At 40.7% G+C, this 24,086-nt stretch overlaps 1 protein-coding gene across 1 annotated transcript in view; it reads right to left on the bottom strand.

The window, feature by feature from the left end:
* TRPC5 (transient receptor potential cation channel subfamily C member 5) overlaps positions 1-11,179 on the bottom strand; it is a 137,663-nt gene extending 126,484 nt beyond the window's left edge. The window contains exon 1 of the mRNA XM_040999942.1: positions 10,782-11,179. Within this exon, the coding sequence (XP_040855876.1) occupies positions 10,782-11,159 (378 nt within the window). The 5' untranslated portion in view covers positions 11,160-11,179. The remainder of the gene's footprint in view (positions 1-10,781) is intronic.
* Positions 11,180-24,086: the final 12,907 nt, after the last annotated feature.

The following is a 24,086-nucleotide window of genomic DNA, read 5'->3' as shown; positions in this document are numbered from 1 at the left end:
AAGAAAGAATAGATTATGTGGAACCAAGAGTGAGAGCAGGGAGATCAGTTAGGAGATTTCTATAGTCTTCTGTGTGAAAAATGACAATGATTTTGATTAGGATGAAGTGGTAGAAACAGGCCAGATTCTAGGGTTGTCTGTTTTTGGCCTAAAAATGTCTCTTGTTATGTCTGTCTTATGGTTTGCTCTATTCTTTAAATTCCTTGCAGACATTAGGAACTCTAATTATATAGTTCACATATCTTGAACTTGGAAAAGCTTGAATTATCTCTTTTGTGAATTCAAACTTATAAAATAAGCCAAGTAACAGACACTTGATGTTGTTTGTGGCTTCAATCTAGATGGCTTCCTCTAAGCTTGTGGAAGTTGTTCAGTTCTGAGGATAAATGCCATTTTAATGGCTACAGGAAGAAAATGCTCTGTATGGCTTTATGTTATCAAAGATCTTTCCAGCATGTTATCTGTTAGAGCGACCCAACTGTTCTATTTCAATATGAGTATTGTAATCTCTCAAAGTCCTAGATACATTCCTGATCTTGATGTTTATGTCTACAAGGTACCAAATTAGCTAGAAATTTATAAATTATCATATGTGATCAAGATAAACAATTTAGAAAGCTTACATTCAAAATAGTACAGACTTGTCATGTCACATAGTTTCTTGCACCTATATGGTTCTGGATTCCTAAAGAATGTAAAGAGAATGTAGTTGACATAATTTACCCTTGCCATCATTTCTTTTCTGAAATTGCAAGTCTGTTCCCCATGAAGTCAGGGAAAAGAATGAATTGGATGGGTTTTTGCCATTGCCTTAGTGTTAAAGCTCTTTCCTCTGCTAGAGACAGACACCGTTTCCTGTTTCTGTCTTCTTTCTATTTCCCTTGTGCGTCAGATACAGGACTAGCTTGCCCCAACATTCTGTACCTTCAGTTCAGTAACCTCTAGCTGTAGTGGCAGTATAATGTTCTTTCCTTTGAATATAGGCACTGCAACACTAACTTGAAAACCTTAAAATACAAGACCTATTATTTATGAATGCTCTTTTATGCTAAAGAGACACTAAGAGATTTTAAGCAGCATTCTAGAAAAAGTAAAAGACCTAGAATACAATTAGCTCTGCTCTTTGTTCCAGACTTGGTAAAAAACTGTAAGTAAATTACTTTAATAACTTAGGGTGAAAACATTTTTAAAAGGAATAAATTATTAAAAGCATTAATACAGAAACTTTAGACACATCAGTAGAAAAGGATGCAGACTAATAGATAAATGACTAAAAATGTTAGGTGTTTACAGAAGAATGAAACAAATGGCTTATAATATTAAAAGACACGAAATCTCACTTATAATAAAAATCCAAACATAAAACAGTTAGCATTTTTATCCATCAGCTAGGCAAATATTGTTTAAAAGACCTTTGAGTTTTTTTCTCCAATCTGTGATTACAAGGATGTGAGAGGCAAGCATTCTCAAGCATCCTCAAGTAGGAGGACAATTTTGCAAAATTTTATGTCAAAATTTAAAAAATTTACATACCCTGTGGTCCCATAGTCACATTATCAGGAATTTACCTTACAGATGTGATCACAGAATATGTGTTCAAAGACATACTGAGATACAAACATACACATACATAGACATGGATATTCATCAAAGCATTGTTTAGAAAAGCAAAACAATTAACCAACCCTGAAGCAGATTTATTAATGCTTATTAATAAAGGACTGCTTAAGAAGTATAGCACATTTGTATGACACTGTCATTAAAAAGGATATGGGAAAGATGCACATTCTTACAGAGCGAGATACACTTAATGTATAGTTAAGGAAAAAAACAAGATGCAGAACATTTGTAAATAGCAAGTCTATTATGTTTATGTGTAGGTACATAAAAAATGTCTAGAAGGACACACAAACTTCAAACTCACGACTTCCGGGGTGTTGGTTTTGGGACTGGGAAATAGGAGACCTTTTCCTTCTCATGCTTTCATAGTGTCTTCATTCTTACTGTTGATATCTGTATCTTTTGTAAGAAAAACATCCTTCCGAACCAAACCAAACCAAGCTAAAGCAGACCAAAACAAGGAATGTGAGGGAGATGGTGATGACTTTAAACCATGATATTTGAATAATTTTACATTTCAAGTTAACAAATTAGGAGGCAATCCCTTGTCTTTTGCAACAAAATAGATGCAACTGGAAACCATTATGCTTAGTGAATTCAGGTGGTCTCAAAAAGACCATTTATTTTCCCTGATCTGTCATAACTGTTTGAGAGCAAAGAAACTATAATTTTATGAGTGAAATTGACATTTTGAGATTTGATGATTAATTTTAGCCTTTGTCTACACACTTGATAAACTGTTTTGTTATTGTTGTTGTTGCTATTGTTGTTGTTGCTGTTGTTATTTGGTGAATTCTTTACCTAACGGAGTGTTAAACCCATGACTCTCAAGTGAAGAGAGAGTGTGTCCTTGTAAAAATTGGAAAAAAGGAAGAAAGAGGGAAGGTGGGTGGAAAATGTGGGTGGGAGGGAGGGCTGCATGGGAAGTGTTACTACACTCCTAAATGTGTATTGTGAAATACATGGAATTTGTTTGCCTTACTTTAAGATGAAATGATGTCAGTATGAAAAATACTACCTGTAAAATGTAAATTTTTTTAACATATTGGTTACTCAATACTATGTCCATGACGTTGTGGATTGTTGTGGATGTTATGTTGGGGCTTTTGATTCGTCAGGATGACACTCTGCCAGCCCTACCTTCAGACCAGAGATGGTCTCCACAAGAAGCCGTTGAACTAATCTGGACAATAAGATGCTGGACTCTATGCTGGGTATATGCTTGCAATGAAAGAACCTCAACTGAACTTGAACTGTGGCAATGCAGCAAGGTGGAGGAATCCACCACGGGGGGAGGGGTCGGGAGGAGGGGGAATCCCAGTGCCTAAAAAACTGTGTTACATAATGCAATGTAATAAAAAAATTAAAAAAAAATAAATAAAGTACACTTAAAAAAACAAAAAAGAAATACATGGAATTCTTTATGTAAATAAAATAATTTAAAAATAAATAAAATTTAACAAAAAGTAACAAAAATTAGGGAGTAGAGAAAGAAATCTGCTTGCATAAATATGATGCAACTTCATTTTGCTTAAGAAGGAAGAAAAAGGTTCTTTCACTCTGTCTTAGTAGGGACTGAAGCCCTTTGCTGGGCAGGCACATGGGGAAGCAAGATGATCCACTGCTACCTGCCAGGTAGTTTAAGTGCAACGTCTATTTAATGACAAGGAAATGGACTTGAAGGCCTCTGTTGGTTGTCCTTAGCTCTGAAACTCTCTACACAGTTCTGAGATGGATGATGGAGCTGACAAGGCTGCAAATAGCAAATCATCATTGACTGCTTTTAAAGAACAAAAGGGGGATTTAGACATTTTACTCTCCAGTTTCAGTGAGTTTGTTATGGGACTCACATTTTCTAGGAAGGATAGACAACAGTGGGGGACTCAGGTGATCTGTCACTAGGGCATCTTCTGTCTTTTCTGATTGGATTCTTTCAGTGCATTTTACTTATCTGGCTCATGGACCTCTTTTTTTTTGTTTTGTTTAAATAGGCAGCAAGGATGCATTGGCAAGCTCCTGCCAATCCTACGCTGTGCCCTCCACACCAGTGAGAACCTAGAGGACTGGCATACTTCTTAGAATAGAAAACAACTATTGCATTGGGGTTGCTTAATCCTGCCAGAGGTGACAAAGCTTTTGCATTTATCAGTTGATCTCTGGTGTAAATACAGAATGTTTGCTATAGGGTTGAAGGAGAGGAGACAGAATCATTTGGGGAAGGAAACAGATGAAAGTAGAAAGGGTCAAAGAACAATAGACTTATTTCCTCACAAATATTTGATGAAGGGCATCACTGTGCAGGCAGGTCACTGGGTGATAAGTGGGTCTGACCTTTTCTCCCCACTCCAGCCTTCTGTGACCTAACTGTCCATCTGCGGACCATCAGTGACTGCTGCAAAGGTGGCTATTCAGTCTCAAACAAGGAGCCAATTAATCAGCCCCCACAGACTTATCTCATTTTATTTCGACTAGGATTGGAAAGAAAAGGGAGAAAGGCAGATGGGCACAGGAAATCAGGACCCACCTGGCCTAGACCCCGACTCTGAATGAAGTATCCTGGGCCCTCCTTTCATAATGCTGTTATTTGGTTTGCTGTTTTCCTTTTAAGTATTGTGAGATTTGTAAACTTGACTCTTTAATTCCACTCTCTGTTCTCAGGTCAGGTTTGTTGGTGGGGGATAGGGAGAGGCAGGGGAGAACGGGGGGTGGGGCATAGGGGAGGGTGTCTCAGTCTTCCCCTCAACACTGGGCTATCTCAACTGACATAGAGAGTCAGATAGGAGGAAGAGCAAATGGAGTGCCCTGTTGCTGGTTTTCCTCAAATCTCAACACAAACACTTATCAGTGTTGTTGAGCTTTAATCTCTCCAGCTCATTTGTGAGGCCAATTTTAATTTGGAGCCATCTGCCACAGACAAATGAGTAATTATGTCAGAGCCCAGAGGGGTGGGCCATGGGGAGAAGGCTTGGCTTAGCCTCTTTCCGCCTGCCTGCATTGACGCAAGTGACCAAGAAAGAAAATGACTTAGGTCGGCTGTTGCTGTAGAGGCCACTGGCTCCATCCCTATGGCTCAGAGCCTTTGATGTTGGTGAGAAAGTAAGGGATGACTCTGAGGGTACACAACTCGCCTGGCAGCAGAGGGAGGACACTGCTAGCAAGTCTAGGAAGGAGGTGGCAATTTATGAATTCAGTTTGTTTGCCCATCTCTCCCTTTCACTGCATTGTGGTCTCTCTGGGGAGGGTACCACTTGCCAGTGTGTCTCTCTACACAGGCTGACAGGTTAAGTCAAACTGACAGAGTAAAGCTGAACATTCTAGTCACCTCTGTCTAATGTGTTTTTAAAGAAAGACTTTGGCATATCTTAATCTTATTTTTGTCCTCATAACAGGCCCCTACAGTAGGTAAGGGTATTGTTAGCTTCATTTTATAGTGGATGAAATTGATTGATTAGAAAGCTTCTGTGACTTCCTCAAGGTCACTCCAGGAGCTACACGCTGGTTGGGACCAAATAGGTCTTCTTGATCCATGTCTTTCAGGCTATGCCAAGGAGACCAAGGAGGTTTGTGTGTGGTGTGTGTGTGTGTGAGAGAGAGAGAGAAGAGAGAGAGAAGAGAGAAAAGAATTGGGCATTTTAAACTCTAACCTGCATGCAGTTAAAACTAGGGCAGCTCTGCTTGCATCTGTATGTTTTACATCTGGGCAAGATTTCATATTAATGAAATACTCTGCTGTTGGAAATGTTTCAAAACCCACTAGTTTAGATCAGTATTTTTCCTAGACATGAAAATGGGGTGAACTGTTTTTCCCCAAGATATGTGCAAGACTTAAGCCCTTCCATCTGTGAATGTGATCCAAATGGTCGGGGCTGATGCAGTGACAACAAAACCATCCTGTTTACGTAGCTCTAAGTGAAGGGACTGGCATGTTTGTAAGACAAAGGAGAGGGTACAGGGACACTGAATGAAGAGTGACCATGGAGAACTGTCTGTGGCCGTGGAGGCAGCAAGTGGAGTGGGGAAGCTCTAAACCCAGGAGCGCTGAGGACGATAGAAACACCAGAAGCTGGTAGAGGTAGGGGATGGCTTCTCCTGCCTTCATTTTTGGACTTCTGGCCTTCAAACCTGCCCCAAAGTTTTGAATTCTGAGACTGATTTAATGTGTTTATACCAAGGGATAAGAAAAATGCCCAGGGTCACTAAAATCTACCCCTGTTAAAAATTCTCCGAGCAGACATTTGGTGCAGTGGCTAAGAGGAGGTTGGATGTGCCATGTGCCTGGGTTCAAAACTCACCTTTCCTGATTTTTAAAAAATTATTTGTTTATTTGGAAGGCAGAGTGCAGAGAGAAAGGGGGAGCCAGAGATATGCTGATTCATTCCCAAATGGCTATAACAGCTGGGACTGGGCCAGGCTGAGACCAGGAAACTTAGGACTCCTTCCAGGTCTTTCACATGGTGGCAGGGGTCCAAGGACTTGGACCATCAACTACTACATTCCCAGATACATCAGGGAATTAGATCAAAAGAAGTGGAGTCATCTGGGCTTGAACTGGCACTTTGATATGGGATGTCAACTATGCAAGCATCACCTTAACCTGCCATGTCATGATGCTGGCCTCCACTCCTCTGCTTTTGTTCCAGCTTCTTGCTAATGTGCATCTTGGCTCTGCCTAGTTTTGGTTGTTGTGACCCCGCCTTGTCTTGTAGTGTTGAACCAGGCAGTGGAAGACCTCTATTTCTCTGCCATTCTAATTAAAAATTTTTAAATGCAGGTATTCAAATGTGTGTTGATTCTTACAGCTAGTGGCAGTCTGTTTGTTCACAATGTCTGGTCTTCATCTGAGAGCACTTTTGACAGATCAGAGAATGGAAAAAGCAGAGCACAGGGCACTGGTATAAGGATGGAGCAAAGGGGATTTGGCTGTCAGTCTGGAGCTAACATCCTTACCCAGTGAGGCCAAGCATGGCAGTAATTTATCTTTCCAAAATGGATGGATGTCATCAATGATGAATCCCATGGACAGATGGGGCAGGGCCTTAGTGGACCAGGGTAGCTGTCCACTGGATAGGCGAGGAATGCCCTCTTGAACATGGTCTGCTTAGTTGAACCCAGGGTCCTTCAAAGGCCTGTGTTTGTTTGCACGCCTGATGACTCCTTGTTAAACAAAGCTTGTTTCAATCTGCCAGAAAGGCAGCGCTTCAGCCTTTGGCAGCCTGTTGTTATAGTTACTGACATGACTTACCATAGTGACTGTTAAAGCAATGGAAAAAAAGGGATTTCATAGAGGCTGGTGGTGGGGGTTCGAGGAGAGGGGTTAGAGGGAGGAACAGGCTGCTAAAGACTCTTGGGAATAAAGCTGATGGCTTTGTAGGCTTGCACATATGGTGTGATATCAGAGTATGGACAAAGGAGGTCTTATGTTGGTAGCGTGTCTAAAGTGTCCTGGTAAAAGACTTCCCTCTCCAAATGGTTCCATTTGTCTGACTTACTACCATTGGTGGTTCATTCCTATGACTTAGGTATTGCCTTTTCCCAAGAGAGATCATATGTTAAAATGAACTTCAGTGTGAGTTTGCCTGGTACACTTCTTATTTAAATGAAAGTATTTCTTACTTATTTGAAAGGCAGGGTGATTGAGTAAGAGGGAGAAGGGGAGAGTGAGGGAGAGAGGAAACGAAGGAGAGTGGAAGGGAGGGAGAGAGCAAGAGAAAGAGAGAAAGATTTCCAAATACCAGTTGATTTCTGAGATGTCTGTAATTTTCAAACCAGGAGCCCAAAACTTAACCAGGTCTCCAAATGTGGGTGTAGAGGCCCAAGCATTGGGCTGTCTTCTGCCTTCCCAGCCACATCGGCAGGAATCCAAATTAGAATCAAAGCAACTGAGACAGATACAGGTGTCCACATGGAATGCCAGTGTCACAGGTGGTGACTCAAACCTGTTGTACCACAATGGTCTCCCCTACCTGGTACATTTTATGCTGCCTGGCAGATCCTCAGCATTTTCTAGAGTTGTGGAAAATGATGGTGGAAACAGGGCCATCAAATAAGGGCTTGGCCTACTTTTAAAACTAAGTGAGGGTCTTCATTCCTAGTCCTTTTTTTTTTTTTTTTTTTTTGGAACCTGTCCTGTGCTCTCCTCTTTATCAAAATAATTATGACACTAAATGGGACTGAATATGAACATGCAAAAAGTCTTGCTCAAGCTGTCCGCTCTTCTGGCAGATACACTTAACTGCTTTATGTCTCAGCAGGTATTTATGTATCATGTATGTATATATCATGTATGTACTAGGCTCTTGGTTGGTACAGTTGGAGAACCCATGCAAACAGCTGGACATTAGTTTTATATCTCACATTTTAATTTTCTTAAAAGACTTACTTGAAAGGCAGAGGTGAGAATGGGGAGATCTTCCATCTTCTGGTTTATTCTCCAAATGGCTACAATGACTGGGACTGGTCCAGGCTGATGCCAGGAGCCCAGAATTCCATCTGAGTCTCCCACACGGCTGGCAGGGGTTCAAGTACTTGAGCCATCCTCTGCTGCTTTCCCAAGTCCATAGATGCTGGTGTTGCAAGAGGTGGCTTAACTTGCTGTGCTACAATGCTGGTTGCTGTATTTCATATTTAAGAAACAATGCAGAGGTGGTTGCAGTTAAGATGCTCCTTAGGAGGCCTGCATCCCATACTAAAGTGTAGGGTTTCGAGTTCTGATTCCTGTTAATGCATACCCTGGGAGGCAGCAAGTAATGACTTAAGTACTTGAATGGCTGCTGTCGACATGGGAGACTTGGATTGAGATTGCACTCCTGATTTCAGTCTGGCCCAGCCCCAGCTATTGCAGCTAATAACCCTTAGTGCAGGTTAGCACATCAAGTCACTCAGACACTTAGGATTCTGGGGAAATAGAGTAAATATTTTGGGGAGGGGAGGGAGGAGAAGGGGATGTTGAGACGGACTGCATAGGAAACACAAAAGTCTCTGCTTTGCTGTCCATCCAGATCCTTCAGAGCCATCCTTCTCAATGAGTTTATCCACTGATATGGCTTGTTTCAACTCCAGTGCTGAGAATGCTGATTTACTCGATTGACGAGGATGTAGTGCACCCTAGTGGTTAGGAGGGTGAGTATAGGAGCTAGGCTACCTGGATTTGAAACTTGTCTCTGACACTTGGTATGGTCTTGGACTATAGATGAGTTGATTTTTCCCACTGGTGAAATGGGATAATGAGAATAGTATCTATTTAACACAGTTACTGGGAGTAACCCATGAAGTGAGTCAAATAATGTGTTTAGCATAGTGCTTCACTGTATATTATTTATTTTTTCCTTTTTTTTTTTTTTTTTTTTTTAGGATTTATTTAGTTTTACTGGAAAGGCAGTCTTGTAGAAAGAAGGAGAGACAGATTTCATTGGCTGGTTCACTCCATAAATGGCCACAATGCCTGGAGCTGAGCTGATCCAAAGTTAGGAGCCAGGAACCTCCTCTGGGTCTCCCACATGGATGCAGGGTCCCAATGCTTTGGGCCATCCTCTACTGCTTTCACAGGCCCAAAGCAAAGAACTGGATGGGAAGTGGAGCAGGTGGGACATGAATTAGTGCCCAAATGGGATCCCGGTGCTTATAAGGGGGAGGATTAACCAATCGAGCCATCACACTGGGACATGCATATTAATTTTTCATTAAGTACCTGTGATGGTCTCAGAACTTTTCTGGTGATGTAATATGGCAGTAAGCAAAAGACTCAAGGTCTGTACTCTCTTGGCACTGTGTTAAATGCTGATGATAGGGTTGAGGCAGGAGCCATGCCCTTCCATCAAACATTTTATCTAGTATTTTGTTTTCTTCACTGTCAATTTCAATTCTTACTCTGTGAGTTAGAGCACAGTTTAATTTCATTCCTCTTTGTGTTAATTAGGCAAGTATCAAAGTTATATATTTCCTGTGACCCAGCTTTATCGGATTCCATTTTGAGTGTTTTTATTATCAATATTTTCTAAATGCATTGCCATTTTTATTTTTTCTGTACTATTTCTACTTTTTGGAATATATTGTGGTATTCCATTTTTGAAGATTCAGCATTTCTTTTTCTGTGTGCACAATGCTTTGTATCCTTTGAAAGAGAGTGAAGAGACCTGTTTGACTTTTGGGGTGTTTAAGACAAGACTGGACTGGAGAAGATGATGCCATGAAGGGTACTGAGTGCTAGGCCTCATGGGTTGGTTCCTCTTCTAGTGAAACCTTGTAGTTACTGAAGGGAGGCTAGGAATGACAGCCTGTCATTTTAGGGAGAATAAACTAACAGTGTTGTTTAGGATGGCTCAAGCAAAGCAAAGAGGCTGCAGGCCCAGAGACCAGATAGTCTAAGGCGGTGGCTTTTAAACCTGAGATGCCTTGGAATGGAATGCCCTGGGGGGCTTGTTAAGGCTCAGAGTTTCAGATTCAGTAGACCTTTTTGTGGGACCTGCAAAGTTGCATTCCTAACTAGTTTCCCAGGCAGTGCTTGGAACCAAGAGTTAAAAATTACTCCCTCTGAAAGAAGAGAATAAGAGCTGGAGCCACAGTGAAGAGTGTTGAGAGCTAGGCTAGAAAGGAAACTAAGTATGTAAAAGATATTTGGAAGAAGAAACCATGGGACTTGGGGGATAGGCCTGGAGGCCAGGGAGAAGGAAGAATGAAAGATAATTACAGAATATCAACCCAGGGTGCCTTGGAGAATCTCAGAAGTAAAACCCCAACTGCTAGGAGTTAGAACACAGCCTTAGATCAGGTATTGAGCAAATATGCAAGGCCCTAGATCCATCTGCATCTGCACTGTGGCACTCAAGTTTAAAGGTTTCCTATTTTGTCTTCCGGAGAGCCTGATGAGAAAACAAAAGCCCAGGCCCTGCTCTTCTTGATTGAGTACAGGATGAATATCAAAAGAGAAACCAGGTAAGGTAAGAAAGAAGCCTAATCTTCTGGAAGTGAAGAGTATATCTTGGAGTTGCTAGGTATATGGGTACATACTAAGAAGGAAAAGGCAGCTGATGCCACCTGAGATCACGAGATGTTATTTCTGAGACAGGACCTTGCCCTCCAGACTGACTCTCTTTGCTTAGTTCTAAGGCTTCTAAGGCCATGTTTTCCTAGGTTACCTCCAAGTCTGTAGGGATTTCCCTTACCTGCTTTTCTCCACTGGGCTTCCTGTAGCTGAGTAGCAGCTCCACAGCACCCACTACTTCCTTGCGGATGGCATAAAGCAGTGCGTCCCCTACGTACACACTGTGGTTCAGCAGCAGTTCCATGATCTCCAAGTTTTCATTCTCAATGGCAATGAGCAGGGCGCTGCGGCCCAGAGGGTCCATGCAGTTGATGTTGACATTGTAGTAGATTTCAGCCTCCTGTAGGGCCTGCTTCACAGTGGCGTAGTCCCCCTTCTCCACGGCATTGAGGAAGGCCTTCTCCTCTGCAGAGAGTTCTGTCTCAGCCCTCACAATTTGCAGGGGGATGCGGTCTCTGTATGGTGAATAGTTGACCTTTTTGTAATACAGTTGGGCCATGGTTCATAGCAGTTTCGAAAGCTGAGTGAGAAAAGAGATGAGCAAAGATATTCTTAGATGCTTGAAGGTTTCATGTGGCCAGTTAAAGAAAGCACTTACAGAGGTTAAGTGATGGAGCAGAGAGAGACTCAGATTGTCAGTAATAACAGTTACCATTTAGTGATTTCTTACTATGTACCCGGTCTATGCAAGAGAATTACTCTTACCTTGTAAAACCATTGTGCTAAATCAGAGATACATTGTCAAAGAAGCCAGCAGAGACATCTAAGACATGGCACAAAGCAGCTTCTTCTTTTCCTTCTGTTGCCTGGAAATACTCATGCTAACACTTCTGACTGGCAATACAGAGTTGGAGCTCATCTGTAGCCGGTTTCCTCTGTATCCTTGTTTATGAGCCTGTGCTAATTGTAAAGATTCCTTTTGCAATTGCCCTGGATTAGAATCTAGTTTTCCTGATAACTACAGGCTTTTTTCCCCGCAGTGGCTCAAGGGCAGGGCTGTTGAGTCTAAACTGGCTGAAGTCCTTGGCAAAAGTTAAGCATTTGCTCCCCCTCCAGCTCCTCCGTATATATCTGTACATATTTTTCTCCACCATTCCAGAGCAAGAACAGATCTGAGAATCTATTGAATTTTGAGAAGTAAATATTTTTCTTTATTTGTACTACATTTTAAGCCAGACTACATTTGAGTGTATTGATTTTGGTATCAGAACCTGTTTACCGAACTCCTACAATTTATTTAAATCTTCTGTACGAAACCAAGTGAAAAACACAGTCTTTGCCTTCACTGTGTAGTCACAGTGTAGAGCTCTTGCTAGGGAAGTTTACAGATCAAATTGATGCACATTCCTTATTGACTCCTTGTACTTGCCCCATATGAGAGAGGGGGGGTGGGGAGAGAGAGAGTGTGTATCCTTAGCTTCCCCAAGAGGACTTCCCTTCTCCCTCCCATCCTTGCAATCTTCACGACCTGTGGAGGCTGTTAAGCACGAACCTATTTCAGGGTCTTTCATTATCAAACTGTTTTGCCAGCAAAAGGAAATGGAGATGTCATGAAGAGCCCCTTGTCTCATCTTGTGGATGTGAGAGAAAATGAAGACAAGAAGCTTCTACAAACATTTACCTTACTCTTTCAGATAATTACATCCCTGCCTTGGCAGAAACAGAAGCATATATTATTGTATCAAGTGGCATTTGCAATTCATGTCCCTGTGATTTTCTGGGAAGTTAAGTGTTTGCAGAGGAGTGCAGCCTCTTACCCTCAATGAGCCCAATTGACAAATTTTTCTCTGCATCCACACCTCAGGAAGGCAGGGTGCTATTTGGCTATTGGAGAGAAGCGCTGATATTTTCTTTCATTATTTTAAAGTAACTCAGCAGTGACTAAAGGAAAGCAGCACTTAGAGGAAGCATTTGTCACTCTGTAGCAAATGGCTTTAATAATGCTAATTACAGACCCGATTGTCTGCCTTTATGTTGTAAACAAAAAGATTTGGGGGAGAGAAGAGAGTGTGGAAGCTCCTGAAGAGACACAACAACCCAATGCAGCTTGATTTAGTTAATATGAACTCACTGACACCATCCAATGAGCCCAGGCAACGCTCTGCTTGTGATTGGAAGGGTGGGTTGCATGGCAGGTTAGGAGAGAATGAGTCTTTTGCCTTCATCTCATTTCATATGGATTGCTGCCACAGTTCTGGAATGATAATCCTGACCCCATTCCATGCTCTACAGATCATTTTCACTGGACCCCCAGGTGATCCCATGAATCACAGATATGGTCCCATTGTCCTCCAGGGTTCATTTTCTGTTGCTCTTGTAATAAAATTACCCCTCCTTTCTGAGGCCTACCATCTTATCTCTCCAGTCTCATTTGAAGCTACTTTCTCACCATCAGCTGCCACTCTTTAGCTTTATGGAGTTTCTTTTGATTCTTTCAACGTACCATGATTTTCCCTCCCCCAAGACCCTGAGCCACAGCCTCAAATATTCTTCTGCAGCTCTTTTCATCTTTCAGGCCTCACCAAAATTTGACTTCTTCAGAGTTGTCCTCATCACCCACTATCTCTATGGAAAGTTCCTTCACATGTCAGTCTCTAGGTAACACCTTAAATTCTAGCCACCCTGGAGCATGTTCTCAGAGTTGCACTTTTATGACCACACCTTTGCACATGGCTTGATCCTCCTCTCTCCACTTAACAAACTCTTTCTTGTCCTTCTGTATCTTGCTCATAAGTCCACTTCTCTGAAATCTTTCTTATTTCAAGTTCTCCACTGGAACTTTGTTCATATTTCTATAGTTGCACTCAACTGTACATTTGTCTTCCTATCATTAGGGTCAGAATACTTTGATTTCTTCATTGCCCACAGTCATACATGATATGGAATGATGAGTGCTCAGTGAATTGGAGTCTAATAAGCAAAAACAGTCTAGCTGAAGAGCCTTGGCAGTCCTGGGATGAAATGCTAAATTGGTTGGCACCGGTTTCATGTTTTGCAATTCCAGGAATGACTCAGAGAGGTCAGGAAGTCTTAGGGAAGGTTTTATAGAGGTGGTGGCTCCCAAGCTAATTCTTGGAGAATCAACATGAAAATAGGAGAGCAGGTCAGGCACTTCAGAGGTCAGTAGCCAAGGTGGAGAGTGAGCGTGGCTGTGTAGAAAGATGGTATAGAGGCAGCCGTAGGGGCAGGGTGCTGGTAGTGATTATGTTTTTAAGCTATAAAGAGATATGGGAATTATTGTTATTGCTGTTACCACTGCCTGGTTGACCTAGAAGAGGATATCATAGTGGAAAAAGCTGCATGCTTGCTCAGATGTTGCCACTGGTGCTGGGCTAAACATTATTCTTACAGACAAAGTTACAAAAACAATTTATGTAATTTTGAGTGATTTCCAAGGATCTGTGCCAGGTACTGGGATGGCAGTATTACTACTACTTCCTCTAGTAGTAGTAATGAAAGCAACAAACATTACCATTCATTGAATTCTCACTATGTACTTGAGTGATTTCCAAGGATCTGTGCCAGGTACTGGGATGGCAGTATTACTACTACTTCCTCTAGTAGTAGTAATGAAAGCAACAAACATTACCATTCATTGAATTCTCACTATGTACCAGAGGCATGGATTAATGTAGTGAAAAGAGTTGACAGTAAAATCATGGTAATTTGATACATGAAGTGGTTATCATTGGATGATACATAGTTGATTCAAAGGCAGGATTATGTTTCATTGATTGATTTGGAACTAATCTGGTCTATTTCATTTCCCTTGGGCTGTGTTATCAAAGAATTTAAAGTATTCCCCTGAAGAAGACAAAAACAAACAAACACCCTCCAGAGGTTTGTCTAGGATCATACTATTATAGTCATTCTTGTTTTAGAACCTATCCTGGAAGGAACATTAAATCAAGCGGCTAATAGTCAGTGATCTCTTGATGTGGATTCCTTCATTTGGATCATTGCTATCACTTTGGAAGTAGAGAGGTGCTGGGTTAACAGGGCAGGGGCTGTGTACTGGAGAGGAAGGCAGGCCCTGGTGTGTAGCCTTGGAAACCTCTTGGAAGGAGCCATGCCCATTTCTACATTCTGCATTCAGAATGGTGCAAACGTGGATCCTCTGTATCATCTGCCAGGGAAGGCGCATATAGATGTATAACTAGTATAGGTCCCTGTCACTTCCAGTCCCCACAAGTGGAGCCATATCACTTTCACTTAGAGCTTTGCCCTCAGTGTCACTCCAGTCTCTGATGCCAACTGTAGCTCCATATGCTTGCTGTTCATTCTACTCTATTCTTGCAACAACTAATTGTTGATGGAATTCCTGGCATCTCCTGAGGATGTTATTGTTGGGAAAGTTCTTTCACCACTCTTTACCATTATACTTTGTATTAACCCAACAGGGCAAACATCGAAGTATATTTAAAATGTTCATGAAGTGGTGGGTGTTTGGCACAGCAGTTAAAATATCCATATCCCATACTGGAGTAACTGGGTTTAAGTCCTGGCTAGACTTCCAATCCAGCTTCATGCTGATGCACACCCTGGAGGCAGTGGCTGTGTCTCTATCACTCCTATAAGAGATTCACATTGAGCTCTTAGGCTCACGGCTTTGACTTGGCTTAACCACTGCTGTGGGCATTGGGGGAGTGAACCACTAGATGGAAGATTTCTCTGTTTCTCAGTGTCTTTCTGCCTTTCAAAAATTTTTACAAAGTAAATAAAAGCTCCATGGACAAAATGAAAGCAGAGTCCAGCTCCTTTTCCATGAACTTTTGAAAGAACTATGGTAACTGCAGAAAAGAAAAACAGCCAGTGTTTCATGGTGCTGTGTCAATGAGCCCCACTCCCAATATAGTCCCCTGAGCATGAAAGATTAAAAACAGTCCAGCAGGCTGCTTCAGAGGGCTTATCATGTTCTCTCTTTTCTTTGCTGCTGGCCAGACAAGTTTGTCTAATGGGATCTGTGACATTTGTGGGCTTAAATGATGCGATTTAAAGAGCTAAATCGATGAACTGGGCAGAAGGCCAGGGCACAAAGTGGCCTTGCCAAATCGCAACCCAGATCATTGCCCAGCACAGGACTTCATCTGTAGAAAGGAAAGGCTGGTTTATCACTAACTAGAAAAAACTGTGCATTAGAAGCTCCTGGTGTCATGTGTGGCTTTCATGGTGTCATGTACCATGTGCCACAAAGATTAGATCTGAAATTGTGCCTTCTCACCATTATTCCAGCTTGTTCTGTCCAATCGTACATTTCTTCAGGGTCCTTCTAAGGCAAATAGATCTAATCTGACAAATGCATTCAGTCTCAAAGGTGAATGGCCCCAAATTAGCACATCCAATAAATAATTCTTCCTGTATCTCATGTTCTGTGATGCAAGTCAGCAGCAAGGCCTTAGTGGCTTAAAGCCTTACCTCTTTTAAGGAAAAAAATGATTATGTTGGAATGGGATGTTTGCTGTCCAATCCCCAAAAGTGACCACAATGAGAATGTCATGTGTAAAAGCATCATAGTAGGCCCGTTAGAGAAAGGTTGTGGGGTGTAAGTTTTTTTATTGAAGGACTTATTTTGATTGGAAAGTCAGATTTACAGATAGAAGGAGATAAAAAGAGAAAGGTCTTCCATCTTCTCGTTCACTCTCCAAATGGCTGCAATGGTTGGAGCTGCACTGAACCAAAGCTAGGAGTCAGGAGCTTCTGAGTCTCCCACGTGGGTGCAGGGTCCCAAGGTTCCGGCCATCCTCGGCTGCTTTCCCAGGCCACAAGCAGGGAGCTGGATGGGAAGTGGAACAGCCGCGACACAAACCAGCACCCATGTGTGATGCTGGCACATGCAAGGCGAGGACTTTAGCCACTAGGCTACTGCACCTGGCTCAGAAATTTCAGTTTTGGTAGCATGTTGGCTCCCTTCCTATCTCCACTTTGAGAAATTTCTCATTTTAAAGTAGTAGCATTAAGCATTCTCTGAAAGGCCCAGATCTTGAATGTTCTATGACAAATCCCTAAGGCCAATTAGAATAAGAGTGATCCCAATGAAAAACTGCCCTTTGCAGCATCCTTTTGGTGTGATGGTTCAGGGAACACACACCACTGCTAGGGGGATGCTCCCCAGTGCCTTGGCTTCAGGTGGGCACTACTTGTGGGTGGTGCTTCTCTGCTCAGCTGAAACCTCTTGCCCACAGCATTCATCTCTCACCCTACTTCTGTCTTCTAGAGCAGCATTAGCTGAAGCTCTCCCCCCTCACTGTCAGCAACCATCACAGGTCTGCTGTCAACAGTAATGTTTCCCTGTGCTGAAGACGTCTTTCCTTAGAATTAACATTCTCAAGTTTCTTCAATAATTCCTAAGGGGTTCCAGATTTGGGGGGCATTTTCATGTATATTTCTAGTTACATGTTATTTCTCTTACAGCGTGATGCTCAGAAGTGAACAATGCTCTAGAAATGGACAGGCTAGCATAGGTTATACTGTTTTTTTTTTTTCTTCATTCAGCACTGTTTTTGTTTAGGTCATGATGCTTACTGCTTTGATTAAAGAGACAACAGAAATAATCCTGTATACTGATGTGTTTTGTTTTTCACGTGAATAAATTTCTTGAAATATTTTTCAATTTTTAAAATTTTTATTGGTTTTCATGTGCATAAAGATTTAAAGAGTTTTAAGTTGTTTTATTTGAAAGGCAGAGTTACAGAGAGAAAGATCTCTGGATCACTCTCCAAATGTTTACAATAGCTGTAGCTGAGCTGGTCTTAACTCAGGAGTCAGGAGCTTCTTTTGGGTCTCCCATGTGGGTTCAGGGCCCCAATGACTTGAGCCATTCTTTGCTGCTTTTCTAGGCCATAATCAGGGAGCTGGATGAGAAGTGGAGCATTCAGGACTTGAACCAGCACACCTATGGAATGGCAGTGCTGCAGGCTGAGGCTTAGTTTACTGTGGCACAACATCAGTCCCCTTTGTGTATAAATCTTAAAAAAAATCTATTTTTATTTTTATTGTACAGACAGAAGGAAATACAGAGATAAAGATCTTCCATCTGCTGGTTCACTCCTCAAGTGGCCGCAAGGGTCGGAGCTGAGCCAATCCAAAGCCAAGAACCAGAAGCCTCCGCCGGGTCTCCCATGTGAGTACAGGGTCCCAAGGTTTTTGGCCATCCTCTACTGGTTTCCCAGGCCATAAGCAGGGAGCTGGAAGGGAAGCGGAGCAGCTGGGACATGAAGTGGCACCCATATAAGATCCTGGCGCATGAAAAGTGAGGACTTTAGCCACTAAACTACTCCGCTGGGCCCTGTGCATAAATCTTACCAACCCAATGACTTCAGCATACTTATGAATAAAAGTTGATATTTAGCACTTTGTGTACTTATGTATTTAAATTAATCCTCACGTTCATGTAGTTACTCTTATTATCTATTATCTCCTATCTTACAGATAGAGAATCTGAAGCACAGAGATTAAACAAATTCATTAAAATCACACAGCTAATGGTTGGAGCAAGGCCTCTGACTACAATAGTCTGCCTTCCTAACTATTTCAAAGAAGCAGATTTTTTTGTAAGTTTTGTGGTGCCTATAATATTTCTAGGAGTGATAGCTACTCAATGCAATAAATGCTATGCACCTTCTGTTTGTGCAACTCAGGGCATGTGGCAGTGAGGAACATGTCTGCCTACATGAATGGCATGTTCCTTGCCTTCCAACAGCTCTAGGTTCAGAAAGAGAAACAAAAATATAAATGAGTTGAATGTTGTGCAGTATAAGAATGCTAATTTATCACAGAGATGCAGAAGATGTGTGCGTCTGTACCTGGGAAGGTAAGTGAAGGTATCACAGAGGCATCATATTTGTGTTGTGTCTGGGAGGCTTGGCAGGAGTTTGTTGCATAGTAATGCAGGGGGATGGTTGTTCTAGGTGGTAGATACAGCACATGCTCAGGTGTGGGTAGAAAAACCTCAATGATATTTAAGATAACATTGGCAATCTTTCTATTTTTCAAACCTATCAAGCATGTAATCCCTTTAAGCATTTGTACATATGGTTAATTGTCTACAATTCTTCCATAGATCTTCTGTCTCTTATGATATAGGTAAAATAAAGCTGGATTGGAAGTGTAGCAGTCAGGACTTGAACCATTGCCCATATGGGATGCTGGCACTGCAGGCTTCAGCCTAATGCATTCTGCCACAATAATGACCTCAAATAAATAAATTTCAAAAAAGCTAAGTCCTTCAAGGTCTTACTGTTTGCACTGACCATATTTTTATTTGTTTAATATTTTGATAGTTGACTCTCCCAACCCCAATGTCTCCAGAATACCAAGAACTACATCAGTCAAGTTCACTACTGTGTTCCTAGAACATGGTGCACAGTAGGTTCTGAATAAATGTACACTGGATGATTATATGTAATCATGGCAGGGGCAGAGCAAGACCAAAGGGATTCTTTGTTGGCACAGCCTGCCTTGTTTGCATATTAAACCACTCCTCTACTGTGCAATGTGCTTAGGCAAGAAATCCTTCTTTTACCATGTCTTAATTTACACAAAAAGCTAATTGACTTTCTTTGGCTAAGGATTGACCAGGATTTAGGCATCTGATTCAATTCTGGCCAATGAGATGCTCTGGGGTGCTTCACCGAAATATTTTTTTTTTTCTTATTAAAAAGTGATCAAACTGAAGGAACATTTTACATTTTGCCTCTCAGTGTTGTCTTTTGCAAGCACTATGGTGGCCATCTTGGAACTATAAAGAGAGGCAAGCTAAGAGATGCAGCTTCCGTGCGAAGGATGGTGTAAGCTGGGTCCTTCCTGGTAGCTTTAAATCATTGAAATAACAGATCAGAGAGCTGCTCGACCTCTAGGTTTCTAGCTGTAGGAGTTCACTGTGTTTTGTTAACTCACATTTTGTCATTTTTTTTTCTGTTTCAAGAAACTGAAGACCTCCTAGATGAGAGAATTTTCTAAAATGCAAATTTCTAAAAATACATGACAAGGATAGAAAAACTGAACAGATTAATCATAATGTAAATTAAAACAATTTGAAATATCCACCAATTAAAAATCATTTAGCTCAGGTGGTTTCATAGCTGTATATAGAACTTTTAAAATGCAGCCAGTTCTCTCGATACTGAAATATTTCAGATCATACAAAAAGCATGAACACTTACTTCTGTAGAGCTAGCATAATTTTTTGTAAAGATTTATTTTTATTTGAAAAACAGCTGCAGAGAGAAAGATGGATGGATGGAGAGGGAGAGACAGAAAAAGTAATCTTCCATCTGCTGGTTCACTACCCAAATAGCCACAATGGCTGTAGATGAGCCAATCTGAATCCAGGAAGCAGGAGCTTCCCCCAGTCACACATGTGGTTGCAGGGACCCAAGGACTTGGGTCATTCTCCACTGCTTTCCCAGGCTGCATTATAAGTGGAACAGCAGGGGCAGGAACAGCTAGTGTTTGCAGGTGGGGGATTAGCTTGCCATGCCACCTTGTGAAGCTGGAATGGCAGAGTAGGAGGTGGTGGAGGGTCCCTGTCTTTTCTATGGCTAGGCTCCAGGCTCCAGATTGTTCATTGCTTAGCTTAGTGTTTGCTCAACTGATATGCATTTGTGGAGGCAACCTTGTTTTTAAACAACTGATTTCTCCCCCCGCCCCAGGCGAAAGGACTGTTGATATTTAATAGATCACATGGACAAACTGTGAATGAAACTTTTCCAAGTGTTTCCTAACAGGTGACAAAGTGACAGATCTCTGGGGAGAGGCCTCTTTGAGGTGTTCCAGACTCAGTCTACTCCCCTCCAGTGAGTAGTAGGTAGTCGCATTTCATGGATTCTATATTTCCAAGACTATTTTCTTTCAATATTTCTATGGAGTTGGGTAAAAGAAATTTGCACAGGACAGGTTCAAACATCATAAGAACTTTCTGCTTAGCCACCATGCTAGCCCTGAGTTAGCATAATTTCAGTATCAGAATCTGATAAAGATGCCCTGAAATTAAAAGCATAGATGAATTTCAGTGATTATAATAACTAAAAATTCTATATAAAGTTTTAGCAAATCGAAACCAGTAATATTTGAAGAACAATATACCATGGTTTACAGAGTTTATCCCATGAGTGCCATTATGTTCAATGTGAGGATATAGTCAATATGACTCACGAAATAACTCAACCAAAAAAATGATACAGTTCAGTACTCATTTTTTTAAAAAGATGTGCTTTTAAAAGATGCAATTCTGATACAATTCAGTCCTCATTTCTTTAAAAAATAAGTAAAATTGTAACAGAAGCAACTAATCTATGTATCAAGACTATCTGAAAGTAATAAAAAACATGATAATCAATTGTGAAGTACTTGAACCACTGCTTTTAAAATTAAGAACAAGATAATAATGTTGCTATCACTTCCCTGAGGAATTTTCAAAAATGTCATGGAAAAATGTCTTATGAACAATGTTATGCATGGATTTTAACATTTTTTAATACCAAAATAAGCTTGTCATTTAATCGTGTTTTCATGCACAAGCTTGGTGTGTGAAGCTTGTCTTGTTCAACTTTAGGATTCTAATAAGAGAGGAAACTGAAAATATTACAAATAAACAGAGACAAAATTAACTCTACATGCAGATAATACACTTGTATAATAAAATCCTGAAGAAACAGCAGAAAATATTTTGGAGCTAACAAGAGACTGAAGTGACAGAATGTAAGAAAAATATGTAACAACAGCCTTAAGAATATTTATTAACAATCATTATGTTGATTCAGCAATTGAAATGGAAAAAAATCAGTTCACAATAGTGAGAGTATCCAAAGAAATATAGGAATAGATTTAACTATAAAGGAGCCAGCGTGCTGGTGTGTTTTGCTAATCCTCCACCTGCAAATGCTGGCCCATACGGATGCTGACTCATGTCCCAGCTGCTTCATGTCCCATCCAACTCCCAGCTTATGGCCTGGAAAAGCAGCAGAGAATGGCCCAAAGCCTTGGAATACTACACCCATGTGGGAGACCTGAACGAAGCTCCTGGCTTCGGATCAGCTCAGCTCTTGCAGTAGGGGCCATTTGAGGAGTGAACCAGTGGATGAAAAGTCTTCCTCTCTGTCTCTCCTTCTCTCTATAAATCTGCCTTTCCAATAAAAACAAAGAAATCTTTTTTTTTTTTTAAAGAAGCAGTGCTCCTCTAAAAGATGTTATTGAAGGAAATAAAGTAAGAACAAAGAAGTGTACTATGTTGCCGAATCAAGGGACCCTATCTAATAAAAATGTTCCTTCTTATTTTTAGATATAAATCACAAAGTATAACATTCAGGTCTTATATGGTCAAAAAATTAAAGTTCAAGTAGAAGGACAGGTGTGATTTTTCATTAATATTTTCATTATAATAAATTATATAGAAAAATGTCAAAAACTATTCTTCTGCTAAAGTATTGATTAACTTGGCAAAAGCCAGTACAAATAATTTTCTCAGAGTTCTGATACCTAGTAGACAGTTTGGAATAACCAAATTAGTGCTTAGTGAAGAAAGAAACTATTAAATTTTAGAGAGAGAATTTTGTAGCGTTTTAACCAAACCACGTGCAATTGTCCACTCCTTCCTTACTTGGAAGCAGCCATTGGGTGAGCAGCCCACATGGGAGGAGTGATATGGATTTTGCTTTCAAAGAACTGTCATTGTATGGTTTCACTGGGCATATGTATGTATTGAAATACTGCTAGAAGAAGAGGCATTGGCTCAGAGGCTTGTTTTACCCTCCCCCTTAGAATTTTCTGAGTTGGATAATCTCTGTAGTAGTGGTTGCCCAATGTTGAATAGCACATTTGAACAGGTAGGATAAAGGATAAGTTATTCTGAAGATGTATCAGTTACAGATACGAAGTCTGAGGAGCAGAAAGTAAAACCGAATGCATAGAAACAAATGGTGTCAAAACAAGAAAGAAATGGTGTCTCAGAGATGTGTGAGACTACGTCAAGAATATCAGCAGGTGCAAAACGGAGTCCCAGAATAAAGAGGAAAGGGAACAAAATATATTTGTATAAACAATGACCAAAACCATATGTTTGATGAAATATTGAATCTAGACATGCAAGTAGCACAAAGAATTCCAGGGAACAACTCCGAGTCCACTGTAATCCAACTGTCAAGGGCCAAAGATGAAAGGATATTAAAAACCATTAATGGAGTGGTCATATCAATAATATTAGCATCTGATTTTCTCAAAATTACTTTCCAAGTGAATGAAACATGCATCAAGGATTGACTGCTTCCATTGTAAATTGTATGTGGAGCCGCTGAAACTTATCATCAGAGACAGTGTAAAGAGATCAGGGAAACTGAAGAGGAAATGTGTACTTAGTGTGGAGAAGAGTCTTGGTTTCCACTGTCTCACTAGCCACATGTGACTGCTTAAACTTAATTGAATTAAAGTAGATTTTGTACCTCTGTTTCACCAACCACATGTAAACACTTAACAGGTACCCAGTAACTCATGACTACAGATTTTGTGTAGATACAGCAATTTTTATCACTGGAAAAATTTCTGTTGGGCAGTGGTGGATGACCTAAATGTCTCTTCTGCTTCCAAAATGTCTGTAATGTAGGGGACTCTCGAATTATACGCTAAAAGCATGTAATAACTATGTTTTCTAACATTATTTTCATGGCCATGATCATGTTGTGTTTTTATTTTTTGTTAAGCTATTTTTTTCTACCTCTCTTCTATGTCCAGGGGAGTTTTGTAGAACCACCAGCAGCTAGATTACATCAGTACTTTCATTTCCATTAGAGTGAAGGAATGAGTGAAAAAAATATATTTGTTTCCCTCTAGTCACTGGCTGTATGGGGGAGTTTAACTATGTTGCTCAATACTCATTATCACTTTGCATGATGTTCCTTGAAGCAATCAAGGGAGAGGCATAATGAAGTGATACTGGTTACAACAAATAATAGGCAGTGCCATTGGGTCAAAGTCTTGCATCTGATTATTAGACTTGTGGTGGCTTTTATTCTATGTCCCACAGGCCATGAGTAAAGAGTGTCTTTCATTCTACTCTCACTCATTTACTTTGGAAGCTAAAGTGACAGTGTTCCTTAAGTGAGGATGATGAACTTCTCAAAAATATTTTTTATGGTAATAATTAGATAATCTGGGCAAAAGGTACCTGAGAGTTCTTTGTACTAATATCACAATATTCTTTGTCCCTGACATCATTTCAAAAGAAATATTGCAAAAATGTATTTAAACAAGAAAACATTAATATATTCTCATCCAAATCAGATGATATTACCTGAAGTAATCCCTTTCAATCTTTCTCTCCCATGCATTTTAAATTCACTATTCACTGTTAGTATCCATTTTTATATTCAGGTTTACTTATTTAATATTTTGTGGGAGTTTTTCACACATAATGATCTGTAATGATACTATTTGG

The sequence above is a fragment of the Ochotona curzoniae genome, unplaced genomic scaffold (genome assembly GCF_017591425.1).
Source record: "Ochotona curzoniae isolate NIBS_2020 unplaced genomic scaffold, NIBS_Ocur_1.0 scaffold_1852, whole genome shotgun sequence".
Taxonomy (NCBI): domain Eukaryota; kingdom Metazoa; phylum Chordata; class Mammalia; order Lagomorpha; family Ochotonidae; genus Ochotona; species Ochotona curzoniae.
This window is presented reverse-complemented; position numbering and strand designations above follow the sequence as displayed.